The sequence below is a fragment of the Anser brachyrhynchus genome (assembly GCF_964034855.1).
Source record: "Anser brachyrhynchus genome assembly, chromosome: 1".
Taxonomy (NCBI): Eukaryota; Metazoa; Chordata; class Aves; order Anseriformes; family Anatidae; genus Anser; species Anser brachyrhynchus.
Window position 1 is genome coordinate 48169064 of NC_137694.1, and position 18748 is coordinate 48187811.

Here is an 18748-nt window from a genome sequence, read left to right on the forward strand (position 1 = left end):
TGATTGCTTTTCTTACCTGTGTGAGTCTACAGAAAGGTCCAAGTATCCCATGTGAAGCTATTTTTGCATATTTTAGCTGTCCTAGCAGAATTATGATTGTTGTCACTTTAAGAAATGATCTGCACAAGCTATTTTTTCGCCATGAGTTACATATTTAAGACTTGTTCTAAATAAGTATATGATTTTGAGCCACCTGTGATTTTTGTCACTCTTCAAATTAGATCTAGTAAATATAGAATGCCATCCGTGTCATATCTGTGCTATGTACAAAAATGAGATCCCAATAATGAGGTGTCTTTCATATGAAATGCATATGATCTATGATATTAAATCATATAAATCTCATATATATATATATATATATATGATTTGTATCCCTTTTCAATAAGCCTGCGGCTTAATATTAATCCTTTTAATCAAACTGGTGAAGTGCAGAGCTAAGGCTACAGCACTGGTTTAATCCTTGGAATAGATGCCTAGTCTTAAATGTCACCGTTAAAACAATATTCTCTAGAAGAAATTGTCAAATCTGGAGCTGTTCAGTTTGCATTTTTCAAGTGTCCATTTATCTCAGAGGTTGGTGAATGTGAACCTTTACGTTACCTGCTTTTTGTCACTGCCAGAATCCTGGCTCTGCCAAGGGCCCTTTCCCAGCGGCGATGCCGCGGTTGGGAAGGAAGAGGCAGACTGTTCCGCCTTCGTAGATTTACACAGAAAAGGGTTAGCCAGGAAGGTTTTCGGTGTTAGACCTTGAATAATTTACTGTGATACCACAATAAATTAGTATTGTGGTTTTGTTGTCTTGTGTTTTTTACTAGCTACTTGTGCAAGGTTTGGTGAAATGCCTTTATTTCTGAAGCAGATGTTGCTGGCTGGGGCCAGTTTGGTATCCTGCATTCTTTCCTTACAGATAAATTTGTGAAAAAAAGGCGCAGAAGAAAAAGGAGACTTACAGACTTTCAGGCAGTTGTAGGCTGTTGCTTTAATGAGTGCAGTAGCAAAAAAAACAACCAACCCAAAACCAAAAAACCTAAACAAACAAAAAAGAACCCCTGTAATCCTCTATAATCCTCAGTAATATAAGGATAAGAATTTAAAGTAGGAACAGAGATGATCTTGCCTCTGAAATGTTCAGGCAGAGATCCAATTTGTGGCTGTGTTTGTGACCCACCTCAATGGTTCTCGTGATCAGTCTGTGCATGGTGCATGCCACTAACAGTAGGATGCCGCGTGTGGATCCTGAGGCTGTATTTTAAGAGGAGTGGAAGAATGCTGGCAAGAATTCCCAGGAGGACCACCAAAACTGTGTAAGATTGGGAAAAGAAGTCTTACAGCAATGTTTAATGATATCTTTATGTTCTTAATCAAGGAAAAAAATTGAATGGTGATGACTGGACAGGTATGTGTGTGCAGGTCTTGCTGCAAGGAGGTCTACAGTACTACAGAGAGTAGCAAACGCTGTGGTTGGAAGTCGACCTTTGAATGTTCTATGTCAGGCCTTCTGGAGCAATGAGTAGCTAAACATTTGAACAGCATTTCACAAATGCATCTTTAAAAGATACGCTTTAATAAAGCTTCTGTCCTGTTTCTGCTTCGTGTCTCGCTCAAGCAACTGTATTCGATCCCCCTGGTGTTAAAACTCTGAAAACCCATCATAGCCAGAAGTGTGTTAAGCAGTCTCTGTAGATGTGATGTTGCAGCAGCTTTAATGAAATGTACCTTCTTTGTCAAGGAGGCTGGCATGAGGTGGTAGAGATGAAACCATTCTGGTTAGGTCAGTCTTGTCTCATGGATCCTCTGTGGCTCTGGCTTTATAGGAGGAAATACTCTGTATGTTTTGTATCAGACCATCTTGTCTGTCTTCTGAGAAAGGTGAATAATCTGTTGTGCTGACGATGTGTCCAGGTTGCCTAATTGTTTTTGCTAGCTCTCTTTTGCTAAGAGCATTATTAAGGTGTATGGATCCTACACTTAAGTGAATGCATTTTTTCCCCCGAGTTCCTTTCAGCAAAACCCACTCAGTTAATTTGGTATTAAAACAGATTTAGTCACAGCAGATCGAGTTGTTAGGCACCTTCATCAAGTGTGGAAAGTCAAATATGGGCCAGTTCTTTCTCTGTGCTCTCTGCACTAAAAACTAGCAGCTGCTTCCTACTGAAGTATATAGTAATCTTCCAGGATCATTCAGCTAGGTATGCGAAATGTGATGAGTTTGAATCATAGATGGCTTGGGTTGGAAGGGACCTTAAAGACCACCCAGTTCCAACCCCCTGCCATGGGCAGGGACACCTTCCACCACACCAGGTTTCCCCAAAGCCCCATCCAGCCTGGCCTTGAACACCTCCAGGGATGGGGCATCCACAGCTTCTCTGGGCAGCCTGTGCCAGTGCCTCACCACCCTCTGAGGGAAGAATTTCCTCCTAACATCCAATCTAAATCTCCCCTCTTTTAGTTTAAAATCATTCCCCCTTGTATGCTGTCATCATTTGACTGAGCAAGAAGTTGCTCTTTTTTTTTCTTCTCCAGGCTGAACAGCCCCAGCTCTCTCAGCCTTTCTTTGTGTAGGAGAGGTGCTCCAGCCCTCTGATCTTCGTGGCCCTCCTCTGGACCCGCTCTAACAGCTCCACATCCTTCTTGTGCTGGGGGCCCCAGCCCTGGATGCAGCACTCCAAGCAGGGCCTCACAAGGGCAGAGCCGAGGGGGACAATCATCTCCCTCCCCTGCTGGCCACCCCTCTGTTGATGCAGCCCAGGCTGCAGTTGGCCTACTGGGCTGCAAGCACACACCGCTGGCTCATGTCAAAACCTTTCATCCACCAGAACCCCCAAGTCTCTCTTCTGCAGGGCTGCTCTCAAGGAGTTCTCCTCCCAGTCTGTGCTCACCTCCGGGGTTGCCCCGGCCCAGGTGCAGCACCTTGCACTTGGCCTTGTTGAACATCATTAGATTCACATGGGCCTACATCTCAAGCTAGGAGCATGTATCAGAAACAGATTTGAACCTGGTAAAATATACTGTTCCATACGTTACTGCCGTATAATGAAAAGTCTGTTTGCAACTTTATCAGTATTTGACCATTTCTAAGAGAACAATGGTGATTATCAGCTGTGAACTCTTTGAAACTCTTCATAGTAATGAAAAAATATGTAGGTATGCTTTCTAACTAGGCATTGTTCTGATTTTGTAGCTGTAAGTGACTATGATTACCTGCATAATTTTCACTATTATTAGTCTTGCTGCTTTTTTTTTTTGAGAGACAGGTAGTTCCCTCATCTGTTTATCAACCCAGGGAAATTGAGAAAAATGCTCTTTAATTTCAAAGAAAGGCTCATTCTATTTTGCTACAATAACCTACCTTATATTCTGTGTTTGTTATAATTATGTGCAGTAATGGAAGTTGAAAGCTGGATTTCAAAAATAAAACTCAATTTCTCTTTCTCTTTTCTGTCTCCTCAGGTGGAAAGACATGACATGAATACTCTCAGTTTGCCACTTAACATTCGCCGCGGAGGCTCTGACACCAATCTCAACTTTGATGTACCAGATGGGGTCCTAGAGTTTCACAAAGTCAAACTCAGTGCAGATAGCTTGAAACAGAAAATCCTCAAGGTTACAGAACAAATCAAAGTTGAACAAACAGCTCGAGATGGAAATGTGGCTGAATATTTGAAACTGGTAAACAGTGCAGACAAGCAACAGGCGGGGCGCATCAAACAAGTCTTTGAGAAAAAGAACCAGAAATCCGCCCACTCCATTGCTCAGCTGCAGAAGAAATTAGAACAGTATCACAAAAAATTGAAGGATATTGAACAAAATGGATCTTCCAAAAGCACTAAGGATACTTCCAAAGATAGCTTGAAGGATATTCAGCATGGAAAGCCTCGTACCTCCGGGCATGGACCAGAGAGCAGCAAGTCGGGTGTGCCGGGTGTATCCTTGACACCACCGGTCTTTGTTTTCAGCAAGTCAAGAGAGTTTGCAAATCTGATCCGAAACAAATTTGGTAGTGCAGACAACATTGCTCATCTCAAAAACACCCTGGATGAATTTCGGCCAGAATCGAGTTCTAGAACCTATGGGGGCAGTGCCACCATTGTTGCCAAACCCAAATACGTTAGTGATGATGAATGCTCAAGTGGGACCTCTGGCTCAGCAGACAGTAATGGGAACGCTTCATTTGGTCCTGCTGTGGCAGGCTCCCTGGACAGCCAAGGAAAGCTCTCCATGATTTTGGAGGAACTAAGGGAAATCAAGGAAACGCAGTCCCAATTAGCTGATGATATCGAGAATTTAAAAACACAATTTAAAAGAGACTATGGCTTTATTTCTCAAATGTTGCAGGAGGAAAGATATAGGTATTTTCTTTTAACTGTTCTCTTGAAATGACTTGTATGGGCATATGAGCGTTTGGAAAATGTAAATGTGTGTGTGAGAGAGAGAGAGAGATAGAGATACTTTAGAAACAAAAAGAAAAAATAATTCCAACCGGTATCTGGTACCAAAACGTTACTCCTTCCAGTAACTGAACATCTATGCATAACATTGTCACATCATTTGATAAGAAACATTAGCTCTTTGCCTTCAGACTGAGGCCTGTCAGAACACTCCGTCATCTGATACCGTAGTGGCATACTGTGAATACTGCATATAGGAGGTGCCAGTTGTTTTGTAGGTGGTGGAAGGAGTCTGATCTGTAACGACTTGAAAATGGCAATCGGTCTGCGGTGTAACAGCTGCCTTACAGCTGCTAAGTACATCCCTAGTCCTGGGTACCTTGTGCAAATACTTCTTGGACACGTTGCTATCTAGTGGATGCAATGTCACAGCGTACCCTGGTGTAGTGTAATTTTCAGTTGCTGTAGCACAACTTTCTCTTGCATTTCTTACTTGTAATTAATTCCTTTATCATCCACTGTGGAAAGTGAGACATTATGCAGGGGGTTTGCACCTGCTGTACCTACATGTCATTTGTCCTATCACTTGTTAAAGTAAGCATTGATTCTTGAAGTCTCTACTACACTAATGGGCAAAACCTCAGTATGAAACAATATTTAGTGTTTTCCTTGTTTACAGATGTTGAAATACAGGAAAGGCTGGATGTCAGATGGTAACATGAGGGAGGAAAGAACAGAGTAAATGTCCTATTGCTCTGAAGACTTGGTTCCATGACAAGGCAGTGGCCTTTTCTGACAGCTCACTTCCTGAGCTGTCAGGCCTTCTGCTGCCATTTCCACAGCTAGACAATCTTGCCTCCATCATTTTTGTGCCAACTGCAGCATTTCCCTATTTGCCTGCTAAACCAAATTACAAACTGACCCAAAAAAAAGGGGGGAAAAAAAAATAGTTTTCTGGTGGTTTAGTTGAACTGGTTGACCGTATAGAGATGTGCCAGAATGGGCTGTCTCTGATTGGCAGGACCTTGCAGTTGTGTGTGAGAGGGGATCCAGGTAAATGTTCATTTCCTTTCACTACTGGTGAGTTGTTAACTGGATCAAGTTTGCCCATGAAACCATATTTTCTTGACTGAGTAAAGAGTGAGAAATGGAAAAATGTGAATTGGAGACCTTTAACCATTGGTTTATAGTTCATATAATTCACCAATGATATACAAATATTTGCTCTTTAATACCCACTGCCAGGAAGGAACATTCAGAAAAGGATTTGAGTTTATTGAATAAATGCTTATGGAATGTTTCCAGTATTTCTAATGATTTCTCTACTGCTTGGTAATGCCAGTCAGATGAATCCATAGTACGCTGAGAAGTTGCCTTTTTAAAGTGTGTAATTGTTTTCATGACCTAGCATCGCTGAAATAGAAAGCACTAAATTTAGACCTTTTTTCCTGAAAAGATATGAAAGATTGGAAGACCAGTTAAATGACCTCACTGATCTTCATCAACATGAGACAGCAAACTTGAAACAAGAGCTAGCCAGCATAGAGGAAAAAGTGGCGTATCAGGCATATGAGCGATCACGAGATGTTCAGGTACTTTTTTATGCTTATCAAACTTGTAACACTTGCTATAAATCATGTACTGTAAAAATATTGTACTGTAAAACACTTGCAGCTTCCCACATCTTTGTATATAAAAATGTGGGGAGACACTTAAGCCCATGTTTTCTGTTTTTTACGGTGAAACTCGAGCACCTTTAAGTCAGTGACAGTCTCCATTTGTTTCAATAGACCCAGAATTTTATCTGCTGCAATTGATGATAAAATCTAGGCAGATTTGTGGGTGAAGAATGGACTGTTATAATCTCTTGCACGAGAGGAAGAAGGATTTGAATCTATTAAGTGTCCTAACGGAATCCTCTTGCCCAGACTTTCCCCAGTATGTAGTTGTATCACATGACACGGTTTACTCTAAATTGTGTTTAAGGTAAAAAGTGTGAGAGAGACTTGAAACAGATGGTTTATAGTCATGTCTGTCTTCAGGCAAAAGCCAGTAATGTCTACAAGTTTGTCCTGAACAGCAGGTAGTTATGTACTTCAATATTTACGTACAATATAAGCATCAGTATAACGCATAATGTTTCTACCCAAAATCTGAGGAAGTGGTGAAAATATTGTTTTGCCGTACCTTTGGGTTTGCATTCACTAATGACTGAGGAATGCTCAATGACTCTCATCTTATTGGCTCAGATGGTAAATAAAAACTTTCCATCCAGTACATCCCTGTGCTCAGATTTCTAACCGTAGAGAGCAGAGGCAGCAGGCCAGCAGCAGGCAGATCAGACCCTTTCCTGGCTGGTATGAGGGTTAGGAAACCCCTGGGAATAGTGAGAAATGGATGATATTGAATCTAAGCATATCAGAGCTTCCTTTGTAGGTTTAAAGAGATCTGAAGTAAGTAAAGGACTCCTTTCTGTGTAGGCATCTTGAGGACGTAAATAAAGAATGAGACCTGAGCTTTCCAGTAGATGGGCTGTGAAATGTTTGTTAACTCATTAGCTGAACCCTGAGGGGACAGTCAGCACTTCGGTTTGTTTTAAAAGTCTCTCAGTTGATACTTTTGCTTGCTTCTTTTATCTCTCTACAGTTGGGCCTGTTTAATCTTATCTAATTTGGGGTTTGGCAAATAAGCTAAGACAGAGAAAAAGCATTCAAGTTGTGGATATTTCATGTAACAGCCGAACTTTGGAGCGCTCTGACCTTAAGGGTTGGGCAGATGAGTTTTAAAACACTGGCTGGTCATGTGGTAAACCAAAAACCATGGAGAATTGGCCCAGCCGAAGAAAGCTAATAACTCCTTGTGCAGTGTCTTTGTTTGTTTTTACATAAATACTGTATTGAAGCAGTTTACTGTGTGATCAGGAGGAAATCCCTGCCAACCCAAGGAAAATGGTTGGACGTGATCCATCTCCTGAAACTAGCCTTACGTGGCCTCACCCAATGGTGCCCAAGTCACAACTCGAGCACAAAGTGGCATTTTGGCAAGTTAGTGAATTCAGCAGCTGGAAATTTTTCCACGTTTCATTTTGTGAAGGTTCGAGTGTGGGGTTAGTGATTCAGCTGCCATTTTACAAAGGCCACTTTGAGCTCACCCTCGAGCAGAAGAGGAAGGCCTTCTTTCTTTGAACAAATGGTGAAGTGGAACGTATCCTGAGAGAGAGAGAATACCATACAGGCATCTCTGCAAGGTGCCCGCTTGGGGTGCAGGTGAATGAGCCTGCACGCTGACAGAGCAAGGCATCAGCAGGACACTGAGAGCTCTGGCCCCGCGCTGTGGCTTTCAGAACAAAAGTATTGTAGACCAGAGAGGTGGTGTAAACCAAATGGTACATGTTGCACGGTAGATTTAATTAGTATCACAGCGAGTCATTACTACTGTAACGATTTCTGTAGTGTATACAAAGAAACCAACTTCGGTGCTGTTTTAATGCAAGGGAAGTTGCCAAGGCAACAGCTTTCCCAGTATTTTATCTCATCAGTATGTGCAGGAAACATTATCTATCGTGAGCATTACAGCTATGATACTTTTTTTGAAGCATGGAAAATGGAAATACCACATTTTGGACAGTGTTGTAAGACTTAATTATGCCTGGGCAGGCAGTGATACATACAAGTAGATAAATATGTGCATTTATTTTTAAAAGAGTTGGTGGCTCATTGAAGTTTGAGGAGTCTAAAATAAATTACACTTTCTAATCTTAATGATGGATGGTCCTGCTGCTAAAACAGGAAGTGTTGTGTGGAAATACATCTGCCCTGATTCTTGTTTTCCATCTCCAGGAAGCCTTGGAATCATGCCAGACCCGTGTTTCGAAGCTGGAGCTCCATCAGCAAGAACAGCAGGCACAGCAATCCGAAACAGTTAATGCCAAAGTGCTCCTGGGGAAATGTATAAATGTTATCTTGGCCTTCATGACTGTCATCTTAGTGTGTGTTTCTACTATTGCAAAGTTCATTGCTCCTATGATGAAGAGCCGTTTTCATATCATCTGCACTTTTTTCGCAGTGACACTGCTGGCAATATTTTGTAAAAACTGGGATCATATCATTTGCGCCATAGAAAGGATGATTATACCAAGATGAAGCTGCTGGTCTGGCTGTTCTGTTTTTGTTTTCTTTTCCTCCCTATTTTCAAGTGCTGTGTATATACAAGTTTTTTGTCAGTTTAAATGTGCAGACTGAATGAAGAAGGCTACAAAGACTCTTGGACTTTAAGGGGGTGTAAATACATAAATGCGTAGTAGTTGGCAGTCAGACTGTTCAGTCAGATTGTGTCTAATTGGGTATGTCTGTGATGAACTGCTTGCTTATGTCAGTTTTCTGCCTTAATCCCACGGTTTTTCCACTTTACAAACCTACACTCACAAAAGATGGTAGGATGCTTTGGGAGGGATCCAAGAAACTGTAAGTGTAAGGTGTGCTTTTTACTGGACTGGAGTGCAAAGAGTGTGATGAGGAGGGAGTACATCATGACGTGTATCACCTATATTAGGCAAATTATCTCTTTGAATCCAGCTAGGATGGTAACTAGAATTATACAGTCAGATGTATTAATAGTTTCAGACTCTAAATCAATGGGTAACTGTATAGGGGGTTTTCAGGACCAGCAAAACTGGATGCTTCTGATAGTAACCCTTTGCAAGAGTTTATTGTTCAAAAGTTAAACCACTGGTGACTAGTGACCACAGTTAGCAGTTGTTCTATCCTGGCGCTGTTCCTTATCACACTCAAGAAAAACATAAGTGCGGCATAAAGCTTCCAGAGATGAAAACTGAATTGAATGACAAGATCTCCAGGCCACTTCAAAAGGGAGCAAAGGAGCAAGTAACTGGTGGGTGTGTTGTCACGCAGACCAGAGTGCTCGCTTGCTTCAAGCATTGCAACCTGCAAGGAGGAGGAGGTAAACAGAAAGGCAACACTTAAGTAAACCTTTGTTAGCACTGAATTGTTGGGATTCTCTAACTGAATGGAAAGCAGATAGGTGGTGGGACTCTGGGTACGGTGGAATTTTTTCTTATGTCAGATTAAAGCATGCAGAAGAAGTATGAGGGAACACGTCCTTAGGGGAGCAGGGAGTTAAACTTCTGTAAATATACAAACACTGTGCAGACTCTCTCGACAAACATTCCTGAAATACTGTATTAGCATACACTACCACTACTAGGAGACAGGTGGTCTTGTTTTCCTACTAGAACTTATTTTAAGAAGTGCAGAAAAAAATCCCTGAAGTCCTCTGCTTGGCTCTCAGTCATGATGTGAAACAATCTTTAATAAAAAGGAAATAAATGAGAATTCTCCACCACTCTGTATTAAATGGAAAAAAAAGGTCTCTCTCGTTCTTTGGGGTTCAGTGTTACTTTTAAATTAACTGTCATGATGGATTATTTTTTTTTTATTTATAGTATTTGTTATGCTGGTTTTACAGGTGGGGGGAAGGGGATTATTTGATGTGGGGGGGTTGCTTTTTTTTTTAAATTGCAATAGCTGGTGTAGGGATTCAGAAATCCTTATACTGAGGAAGGGGGGGAATAGGGAGGGGAGGCAAGGGAAGAACTTTTGACCTTTTCCCACTATTGGATTAACAGTGACTACAGTTACCTTTTGTAGCTTCAGGGACTGAAGAAAGGACAGAATTAACTGCGTAAATAATTATATGACTCAGCATTTAGAAAATTAAATTAAAACACTGTAAAGGTCATTAAAGAATTATTTGTGTGCGCTGCAGCTTTGAACACAGATCAGGAAGGATTGTGCCTGGCCTGCAGGCGCCGGAAGGGGATCAGCTCAGGCGCACCCTTGTTATCCTGACCCAGCACTGCCCCATCTTCGGAGGAAGGTGGAGGGGAAGGCAAAAGTCCTGCTGCAAGTGGTATCATGGGATAAAGCCCAAACTCACCAGTAGCCTTTTCCGTGGCTGTGCCAGGAAGAATTATTGTATAGATACGTTCTTTTCCTTAATTTTTTTTTCTCTCTGTCTTTACCCCCTGTATTCCTAGTATCCTTTGAAGATGGCAATAGCTATTGTAGTTTGTCTTAACTCTTGCATGTGCTGCTGCTGCTTGGTTCAGGAAGACCTTTCTTCCCGTGTGCTTAGCCCGTTTTGGCACTGTGTGCATGCCTAGCACCAGGCCTGCACCCCCACCTTCCCAGTATCTGCCCTTGGCCTTCTTTTCCAGCCAGCTGGTAAACTAAGATTGCTTCCCTGATACAACTCACAAACTTATCCTCCCAGGAAAGTCTGTTCCATAACACTGAAGAGATTGAAAGGAAAAAAGTACACATTTTTTTCTGTCTTTCACATCACAAGGAAGGATTTCCCTTGGTTTCTTTATATGCCCTTTAAGTAACCTGAGATCCTCTTGGTCTTTTCTACTGTTTTAATATAATTTGTTCCCATTTTCATTTTTGAAGAGGCATATAATCTCTTTTTAGTTTGTACTTTCCATTTCTTTAGCTAATGAATGCACTTCTCTTCAAATTCAGAGTCCATTGTTTCTAAAGTCTTCTTGCTAAATTCCACCAGCTACTTCACTAATAATGCCTAAGACTGATTTTTTTCCTCATTTCCTGAAGCCACAAGATTTTTTTTTTATTTAAAAAAAACACATAAACAGTTGTGGGAGTGATCCTCAGAAATCCGTGACTCTGTAGTGCTCTCTTGCCATCTTTATTATACTCTCCATTCTTCTACTTTGTTTGCACAGCCCCCTTCTGGTTTGGCCACTCAAGAACGCGCAGTTCGTCTAGCATTTTGTTACATGGGTTCAGAAGGGTACGCGGGCAAGAAAGGTATGTTAATTTTACTTGAGAAACTCCTTTGCCTGTTGCATGATCAAATGTTTAAAGAGAGAATCCTCACAGTGCTGGTGTACGTAGTTAAAAAAGTAATGTCAGGTAGTCGTCAATTCTCTTATGTCACAGGAAGTTGGTGTGGTACAGCCTGGGAATGTGAAGGCTTCTGCTCCAAGGTTATCCTGTTACAATGCTGAAAGATGTCCTCAGTGCAAAATGAAGGTAGAACATAAAATCAATGGGCCTCTGAAAGATTGCTCTCTGCCCTGATAAAATCTGACTGGGTCCAAATTGGAAACAGAAAGGCCTTGCATTTCTGTATTGGCTTTTGTCTGGCAGAGGACACAGAGAAAGCTGTAAACTCTGAGTAATGTTACTTATGCAAATTAAACCTTAACTGGTAAATGGGCACAGCACTTTGCTAGGTTATTTTCCATGCTGTATTTAAATCACTGGTTGATATGACATGCATCAAGAAATTAAGATGTGAAGGGCAAAAGCCTGCCTTTGGGTGAAACTGCTGTAGGTGTGCACGCAGAAAGGCTGCAGGGCCAGGACCTCTGCCAAGCTCGTTCCCACCTGAAGGGGAGGGAGATCTCCCCTCCTGGCTTCACCCATTTCTTACCTTGTGCTGACACGGGTGTGTGTTGCAGCCTTCCGTCTGTTGCGTTGGCTCACTGGGCTGGCAGAAAACTGAACCAGCAGAAGAGGAGGTAGTTCTCCACCATACCACAGACTTGAAGGGGCTGAAGGAAAGGTCTCAGATGCGCCAGCGCTGGCAGAGGAAGCGGGGACAAAGAAGATGTGCTGTTTTCCTTTTTTGATTCAGTGAATCATTAGCTGCCCCTGAAACTATGCTCTAGGCAGCTTCCCTAGCAGAGTGATGGCACAGCTTCAGCACCGAAGGCTCTTCCTACCTTTTGCCTACGTGGAACAGACACAAACAGCAACAGGACTGGGTAGCGCAGGCTCACTGGCTGTCTCGGTACCCAGCATCAAGAGCAGGCTGATGGCCAGGCCGCTGACTTCAGTATCAGCATCACTTCCACTGCTTGGGCTGCGATTTCACGAGCGTGCCTACCTGGACTGCGGTCAGAACTCTGCTGGCTGTGAACGTATGCTCAGGCCATTCTGAACAGTTGCAAGATCTCTATTAATGAGAACTTTAACTTCTCCATCAATTAACCGTGTCTGGTTGGGATAGTGTTTGCTTTTGTGGTCTCCTACAACACCTCAGGTGTCGTTCTTAGTATGCTTGTTGCACTTAACTCATCGTGAGCCTCTAAAACACTCCCACTCAACCAAAAAATTACCAGTGTCTTCTCTGTGTGATACTGCCTGGTAATGAATTATTTCTCTTCTCTTTGTTCTCTAACTAAAAAGTTCCTTCAGTTAATATTAATACCTGACCTATTGGCATTTGGCAGCTTTTTGCTTAGAAGCTTCTGGAGACTTAGTTTCTCGTGAAGGTTGGCACAATTTTCCTGATCTCTCCTATCTAGGCATAAAGGTCTAAAGCAGGGGTTCCTCTGAAACCTGTGTAATGGCTCCCTCCACTAGCTTTAACTCTAACTCCCTTACTGTTGTACATTGAATTAGTCACTGTCAACACTGAAGTTGTCAACACTGAGACCCAGTTTAAATTCCTTCTCATTTCTAGTTTACCTTATATGCATTGGTACAACTTCCCATTTTGCTACAGTCCTAGGATGTCTCCTTGTTCTGAATTTTCAAAAGAGCCCTGTCAAATATGACTATTTTCTGCTTTAACATCAAAATGCCTGTGTTACGCAGTGCCTCTGCACAGGAACATCACATGTAGACCTGATATCTGTGCTGTATGAAGGATATTTAAAAGCCAATGTTTTTCTTTGAACAAAATCGTGAATGCTTATCTGGGGACTAGAAAATAATAGATGAATACAACTTGCTGTAGCAAAGATACAAGATCCAGTGACTAGTCTAGTGTCTAGTTGAAGCTAGACAAATCCAATGCAAGTACAAGCTTAGTTTAGTAATCATAAGGGTTGTGAGCGTATTATTAGCTACAGAATAAACAAGGACTTGAAAATTTTAGGCTAAAGTTGAACGATGTTGTTCAAAGAGGAATCAGTCCAGGCTTATGCTTGATCCAAAGTCAATTGTATAATCACAGGCAGTGCTTTCTGGAGTTGCATTCTATGAACAAGAAACTTTTTGGGGGGTGGAGGTGTTGTAAGATTGTGGTTCATTTAGTTGGCATGGAATTTTGAAAGCCAAACCCATTTCTATCGTGATATAGACATTTTATTTCTGGATTCAGTGGTACAGCAGAAGGTAAACACAGATTAATGTAATTAAACACTTTAATTTGGATAACAGAATTTAATCTCTTCAGAAAGTCCATCTAGGACTAGCAATCAGACAAGTTTGCTCTCCTCTTTATTAATCAAGCAAATATCTATCAATTGTCTTGTTTGTTTCCATTTACCATCATGCCAGAACGTGTCCTTTAATTAATTATATTGCTCCCTTTAAAAAAAACAATAGATTATAAGATTTGTTTTCAAATAAAGTTTGAACGATCTCTTTGATGCTGAGTAGAATGCAGGAAAAAGAATCAGACAGTTTCACATTACAGCAATGAAAGACTAGGCAAAACTTAATTTGAGTTAATGGACTTGTATATTATCCCGGAAAAAGCAAACTGAGTTGATGCTGTATATAAAGACTGCATGAGGACTAGTCAAACTACCTTGTATGACTGATTTGCTGTATGTTTATGAAGTTACACTGTTGTTGGAAAGTTTTGCACAAAGTCATCTTTCCTTTTTTTTTTTCTCCTAGGGAATTTGGGCCTGGTGTAGTATTAAACTGTACCCCAAATTGTCTGTTTTAATTGACGAAAGTTAATTGTCTCAGTGTGTAATCTACAGTGTTTCTCATAGCTTACTCATTTTGTGCAGCACTGTGGAAAGATGCAAATACAAATATGTAATTTTTGTATATTTTGTTCTGTAGTCATGACTGCCTTTAAGGTGTCATTAACATTTTTAAAATAAAAATACTTACATTTATTTGATGATGTAAGTTGTTTCTTAAACTTTGTCTTATCACTCTGACCCATACCCGTTTCTCTTTGTCAGTAACAGAGTTATTCAACTGAGAGAAAACCCCAGCTTTAAAATACTGGTAAAACAGGATTCTGCTCTGTTGCAGTTTTGACCAAAATCAGTCATGTGAATTTTATTTACAGCTATGACATAGCGGAACTGCAAACATTAAACGAAGTATCATCACTGCTCTTCTCCAGAGCTTGTGTGAACATGCTATGCAAACATTATGTTAGTGTGCCAAGCAGTTGGACTCGCTTTGGATTACTTTTTTTTTGGAAAACCGAATTAGAAACCAAAGCTGATTTTTTTTACATGATTGTCAGAAATCTTGGTCATGTGCCAAAAAATTGAATATAGGCATGCATAACAGCTAACATAGCTGACATAAAGCAAAACATTTGCATTTATTTTTCACAAAACAGAGCTCTTGTCAGCTGGCACCGGCAGCCATTAGAAATGATTTTATTTTTATATCAAGAACAGAGTAGACAGTGCAGTAACAGCATTTTGCTTTGCACTCATGCTGCCTTTCTTACTTCCTCCTATGGAAGCAAATGGCACACAGCAGCTCCCGTGTCACCTGCAGACAGGTCTCGTCACGCTGAGTTTCACGCAGATGCCTGGAACTCAACTTCTATATTAAGGTCAACTCAATTCGACAAACAGCAGGCTCCCCCTAGCTGCTAATAACATTTGCCCACTTCTGACATGGGCTGCATAACCCCTGCTAACACACTGACAAACCTGACGTTAAAAAGGCATCTGACTCATCATCGGTTCTGAGTTGCTTGTAACTGGTTTTGAAGAGTTCATAATGCACCCTGACAAGTGTTTTCATAGCACTGTCAGATATCCCCAGTTGGAAGGGGCCCACAAGGACCATTGAGTCCAACTTCTGGCTCCACACAGGGCCACCCAAGAATCAGACCAGATGTCTGAGAGCGTTGTCCAAACTCTTTTGAACTCCCGCAGGCTCCATGCCATGACCACTGCCCTGGCAGTTCCAGTGCCCGACCACCCTCTGGGTGCAGAACCTTTCCCTAACCCCCAGCCTGACCCTCCCCTGTCCCAGCCCCATGCCGTTCCCTCGGGTCCTGTCGCTGTCCCCAGAGAGCAGAGCTCAGCGCCTGCCCCTCCGCTCCCCTCATGAGGGAGCTGCAGGCCGCCGTGAGGCCTCCCCTCAGCCTGCTCTGCTCTGGGCTGAGCAAACCAAGGGACCTCAGCCCCTCCTCATATATCTTGCCCTCTAGACCCTTTACCATCTTCATAGCCCTCCTTTAGACACTCTCTAATAGTTTTATGTCCTTTTTATACTGTGGCACCCCAAACTGCACACAGTGCTTGAGGTAAGGCCGCACAGCGCAGAGCAGAGCAGGACAATCCCTTCCCTCGATCGCCTGGCGGTTCTGGGCCAGATGCACCCCAGGGTACGGGGCACTTTTGGCTGCCAGGGCCGAGTGTTTTAGCACCCAGAAAATAGAAAGGCAGAGAGGAAAATACAATGGTAATGCCATAATTTAGCATAGGAAGAGAAGTGTCATGCATAGCCAAGCAGTGGTTTCCATACAGCGTTGACAATCACTGGATGAGACATTTGACAAATGACCCTTACCATCACTGTACACCAAAAACACTTCATGGTGGTGCCCCTAATAAATCCGAGAAGCAAAATTTTACAAACGAACCAGAAACCAGCTGAAGGCACCCAAGACTCCATCTGCTGTTACACTAATCAGTAACTGCAGCTCATCATTTAGACACATCAAAAATGCCCTGAACTAGCCAGGTAGCTGATGCTATCAGTGCAGCTTAAACTTAGAGATAAATGTTTCCTGAATGCATGTGTGCCATCACTGTACTTGTGCTACTGTGTACTGTGTACAGCAATCAAAAGGTGGGTTTTGCCTGCCATGACAACTAGCATAGAGTTGTTATCATTGAAAAGAGGAATATTCACATTGTGCCCTCCTGAATTTATGTCTGGACTGTTGATGTAGGTGAAAACTACTTAGTTTTACAAAGTTACCTAGTGGAGCAATGTTGTGTTACTTTTCATGTGCAGCCTACAAGGCAGAGGATCCACCCTCCCCTGCCTTAGAAGAAGCTTGAAGCAGGCCAGTGCTGAGTTGCTGAAAGAAGCATCGATACTCTTTGGACAAGAACTCTGGGAGCTGAGCTTGCATTGATGCAGTCCTGATGGCTTCAGTTAGCGAGTGACAGGTTCTACTCACCCACGATGTATGTGTAAAATTTGGAAAAACTCTTTAGTTGTGGCTAGAATGGAGCCAATCTAATGGAAATAAAAGCGTAGTCAGAACTGAAGCCCATAATATGAGTACAATGTACTTAAATGTGATATCTCTTAGCAGACCAATAAATTCCATCTGCATTTTTTTATTTTTATTTTTTTTTAGAATACCATTTTAATAACTTGGTACTCATCTGGGAAACATCTTTTTTTACCATAGCTATAGACACGTGGTTAGAGGGGAAGGAGGCAGACGATCAGTATTGTATAAGCAAGAGTCTATGTACATGCTGAACAGAAAACTAGAGAACACCTCTGTGCAATCACTACTGCATTTAAAAGCAATTTCATCTTCTGATTTTGCAATGCCAAAGTATTGTTTTTGTCAGGCAATTTCCACACAACTACATATGGTTTTAGCTCTCCAATACAAACAGCATGCTACTTGGATACAAACGTCTCTGCCACAATTGTAAGAGACGATGATACCATTTGCATGCTTTCAGACTCTGCTGACTCAGAGGCTGACGGTGCTTGCACTCCTAGCACTAATCCCCCCTTTGGCCTCTGTCCTGATAGGTTGGATTCAGGTCAAGGTGACAGAAACTAAGCATGGATTAAACTACAGGTATGAACAGCAGCATATGTGCATAACAGCAATATCCTTCTCTAAAGATATGCCACTGGGTGACAGAAGATGAGGATTTATCTAATCTAGCAATTATTTTCAGCTTCCTCAAGTAAGCCAGAAAGGAAGTCTAAACAAGCCTACAAACTCAACAAGACACTTTCTGACCATACTTAAGTATTATCTATCTTTCTCCAAAGAGTATATCTGCAAACCACTTCTAAATATTTTCCTGGGGTTCCCCACTGATTTAACAGCTCTTTGTATGTTGTTTTCTTTGTGTGAGGATGAAACTTGCTGCTGTGTGAAATGCTGATCTACCCAGAACTAATTTGAGATGACATGTAAAGAAACACAAATAACCTCTAACAGTATCAACCAAACACCTTGACGGTCTCTAAATGAAATCTGTACTTTTACTTGAGCCTCACAGTGCATTTGAATGGTGTATGATAAAGAGAATTTACTTTTTTGGAAAATAAGCTACTGACATCTGTAGCTGCATACATTTCTATTCCTATGAAAAACCTGGGTGTTGGGTGATGTTGCCAAGAGGTGAACTTGCTACTGCCTGAATCCAGTATGTTATAAGGGTGTTTATTATTCCTGCTTCCTTTAGGCACTGACTTCATTAGCAGAGTCAGACTGACACAAAGAGAAAACAAACACACACCGATATGTTTCCCTCTTTCCCCAACAGTTAGTTTTCCTTTCATATTTACTTATTGATCTTTATGTTTCTCATTTGCCTTGCAATATATAATTTTCATTTTCTAGTTGTTTCTCCCTCTCATTCTCTAGGCTCATCTCTTGTCTGACCCTCTTGCCTCTCTGCTGTGTTCCTGAGTCCCATGCTTGCTAGTTCTTCTTCCCTCAACCATCTCCTCTTTGTGCCCTTGGTCTCTTGCTTTCACTCTCTCTTCCCCTGCACTCTGCAAGATTCCCAGGCCAGGCCCATCTGAGTCACTACAGCAGCATTATAGTAAAAGCAATCAGAGGTAGGAGCAGGTTTTCAGTATTGCTTCTTGCACAGCTGTGAGACGGGGAGAGAGATGGTCACTGTAATGTTATTCAACAGCTTTGCTGGTAACAGACACCCAACCCTGCCTGCTGATTTTAGTTACCTAGATAATTTTGTATTTTAAAAGTTTTTTTCCTATGTGTCCTCCTCTGAAATTCCTGAGCTCATACTGATTCCTGACTACATTTCTCATGAAAATTGTTTGCTATCGATGACTGCTGTGTAATCCCGATGTGCAATCCTCGTCACCCGCCGACCTCGCCCTGCAGTTTACAGGCGCTGTGACGGCAGCTAACCAGGGCTCCAGATCCATGCACAATGCTGCCTGCTTTAACGCACGGCTTTTTTTATTTTATTTTTCTCCTCTCTCTTTTTCCTGCTGGGGTCATCGGTAACACCCACGCTCCAAAATACCAAGGAAGCCATTTCTAATCCTTATCAAAGGACTGCTAATCTCCTTAGAAGAGTGCCCACGCTGGTCTGGATGCCCACGTCCCCTTTTAGCCACAGGGAT

At 41.9% G+C, this 18748-nt stretch overlaps 1 protein-coding gene across 4 annotated transcripts in view; it reads left to right on the top strand.

Moving 5' to 3' along the window:
• Nucleotides 1–14298, top strand: part of TMCC3 (transmembrane and coiled-coil domain family 3) — a 141218-nt gene extending 126920 nt beyond the window's left edge. For all 4 annotated transcript variants that reach the window (XM_080592959.1, XM_080592961.1, XM_080592960.1 and 1 more), the window contains exons 2-4: nucleotides 3454–4352; nucleotides 5848–5983; nucleotides 8231–14298. In XM_080592959.1, the coding sequence (XP_080449085.1) occupies nucleotides 3454–4352; nucleotides 5848–5983; nucleotides 8231–8533 (1338 nt within the window). In that variant the 3' untranslated portion in view covers nucleotides 8534–14298. The remainder of the gene's footprint in view (nucleotides 1–3453; nucleotides 4353–5847; nucleotides 5984–8230) is intronic.
• The last annotated feature ends 4450 nt before the right edge of the window (nucleotides 14299–18748 follow it).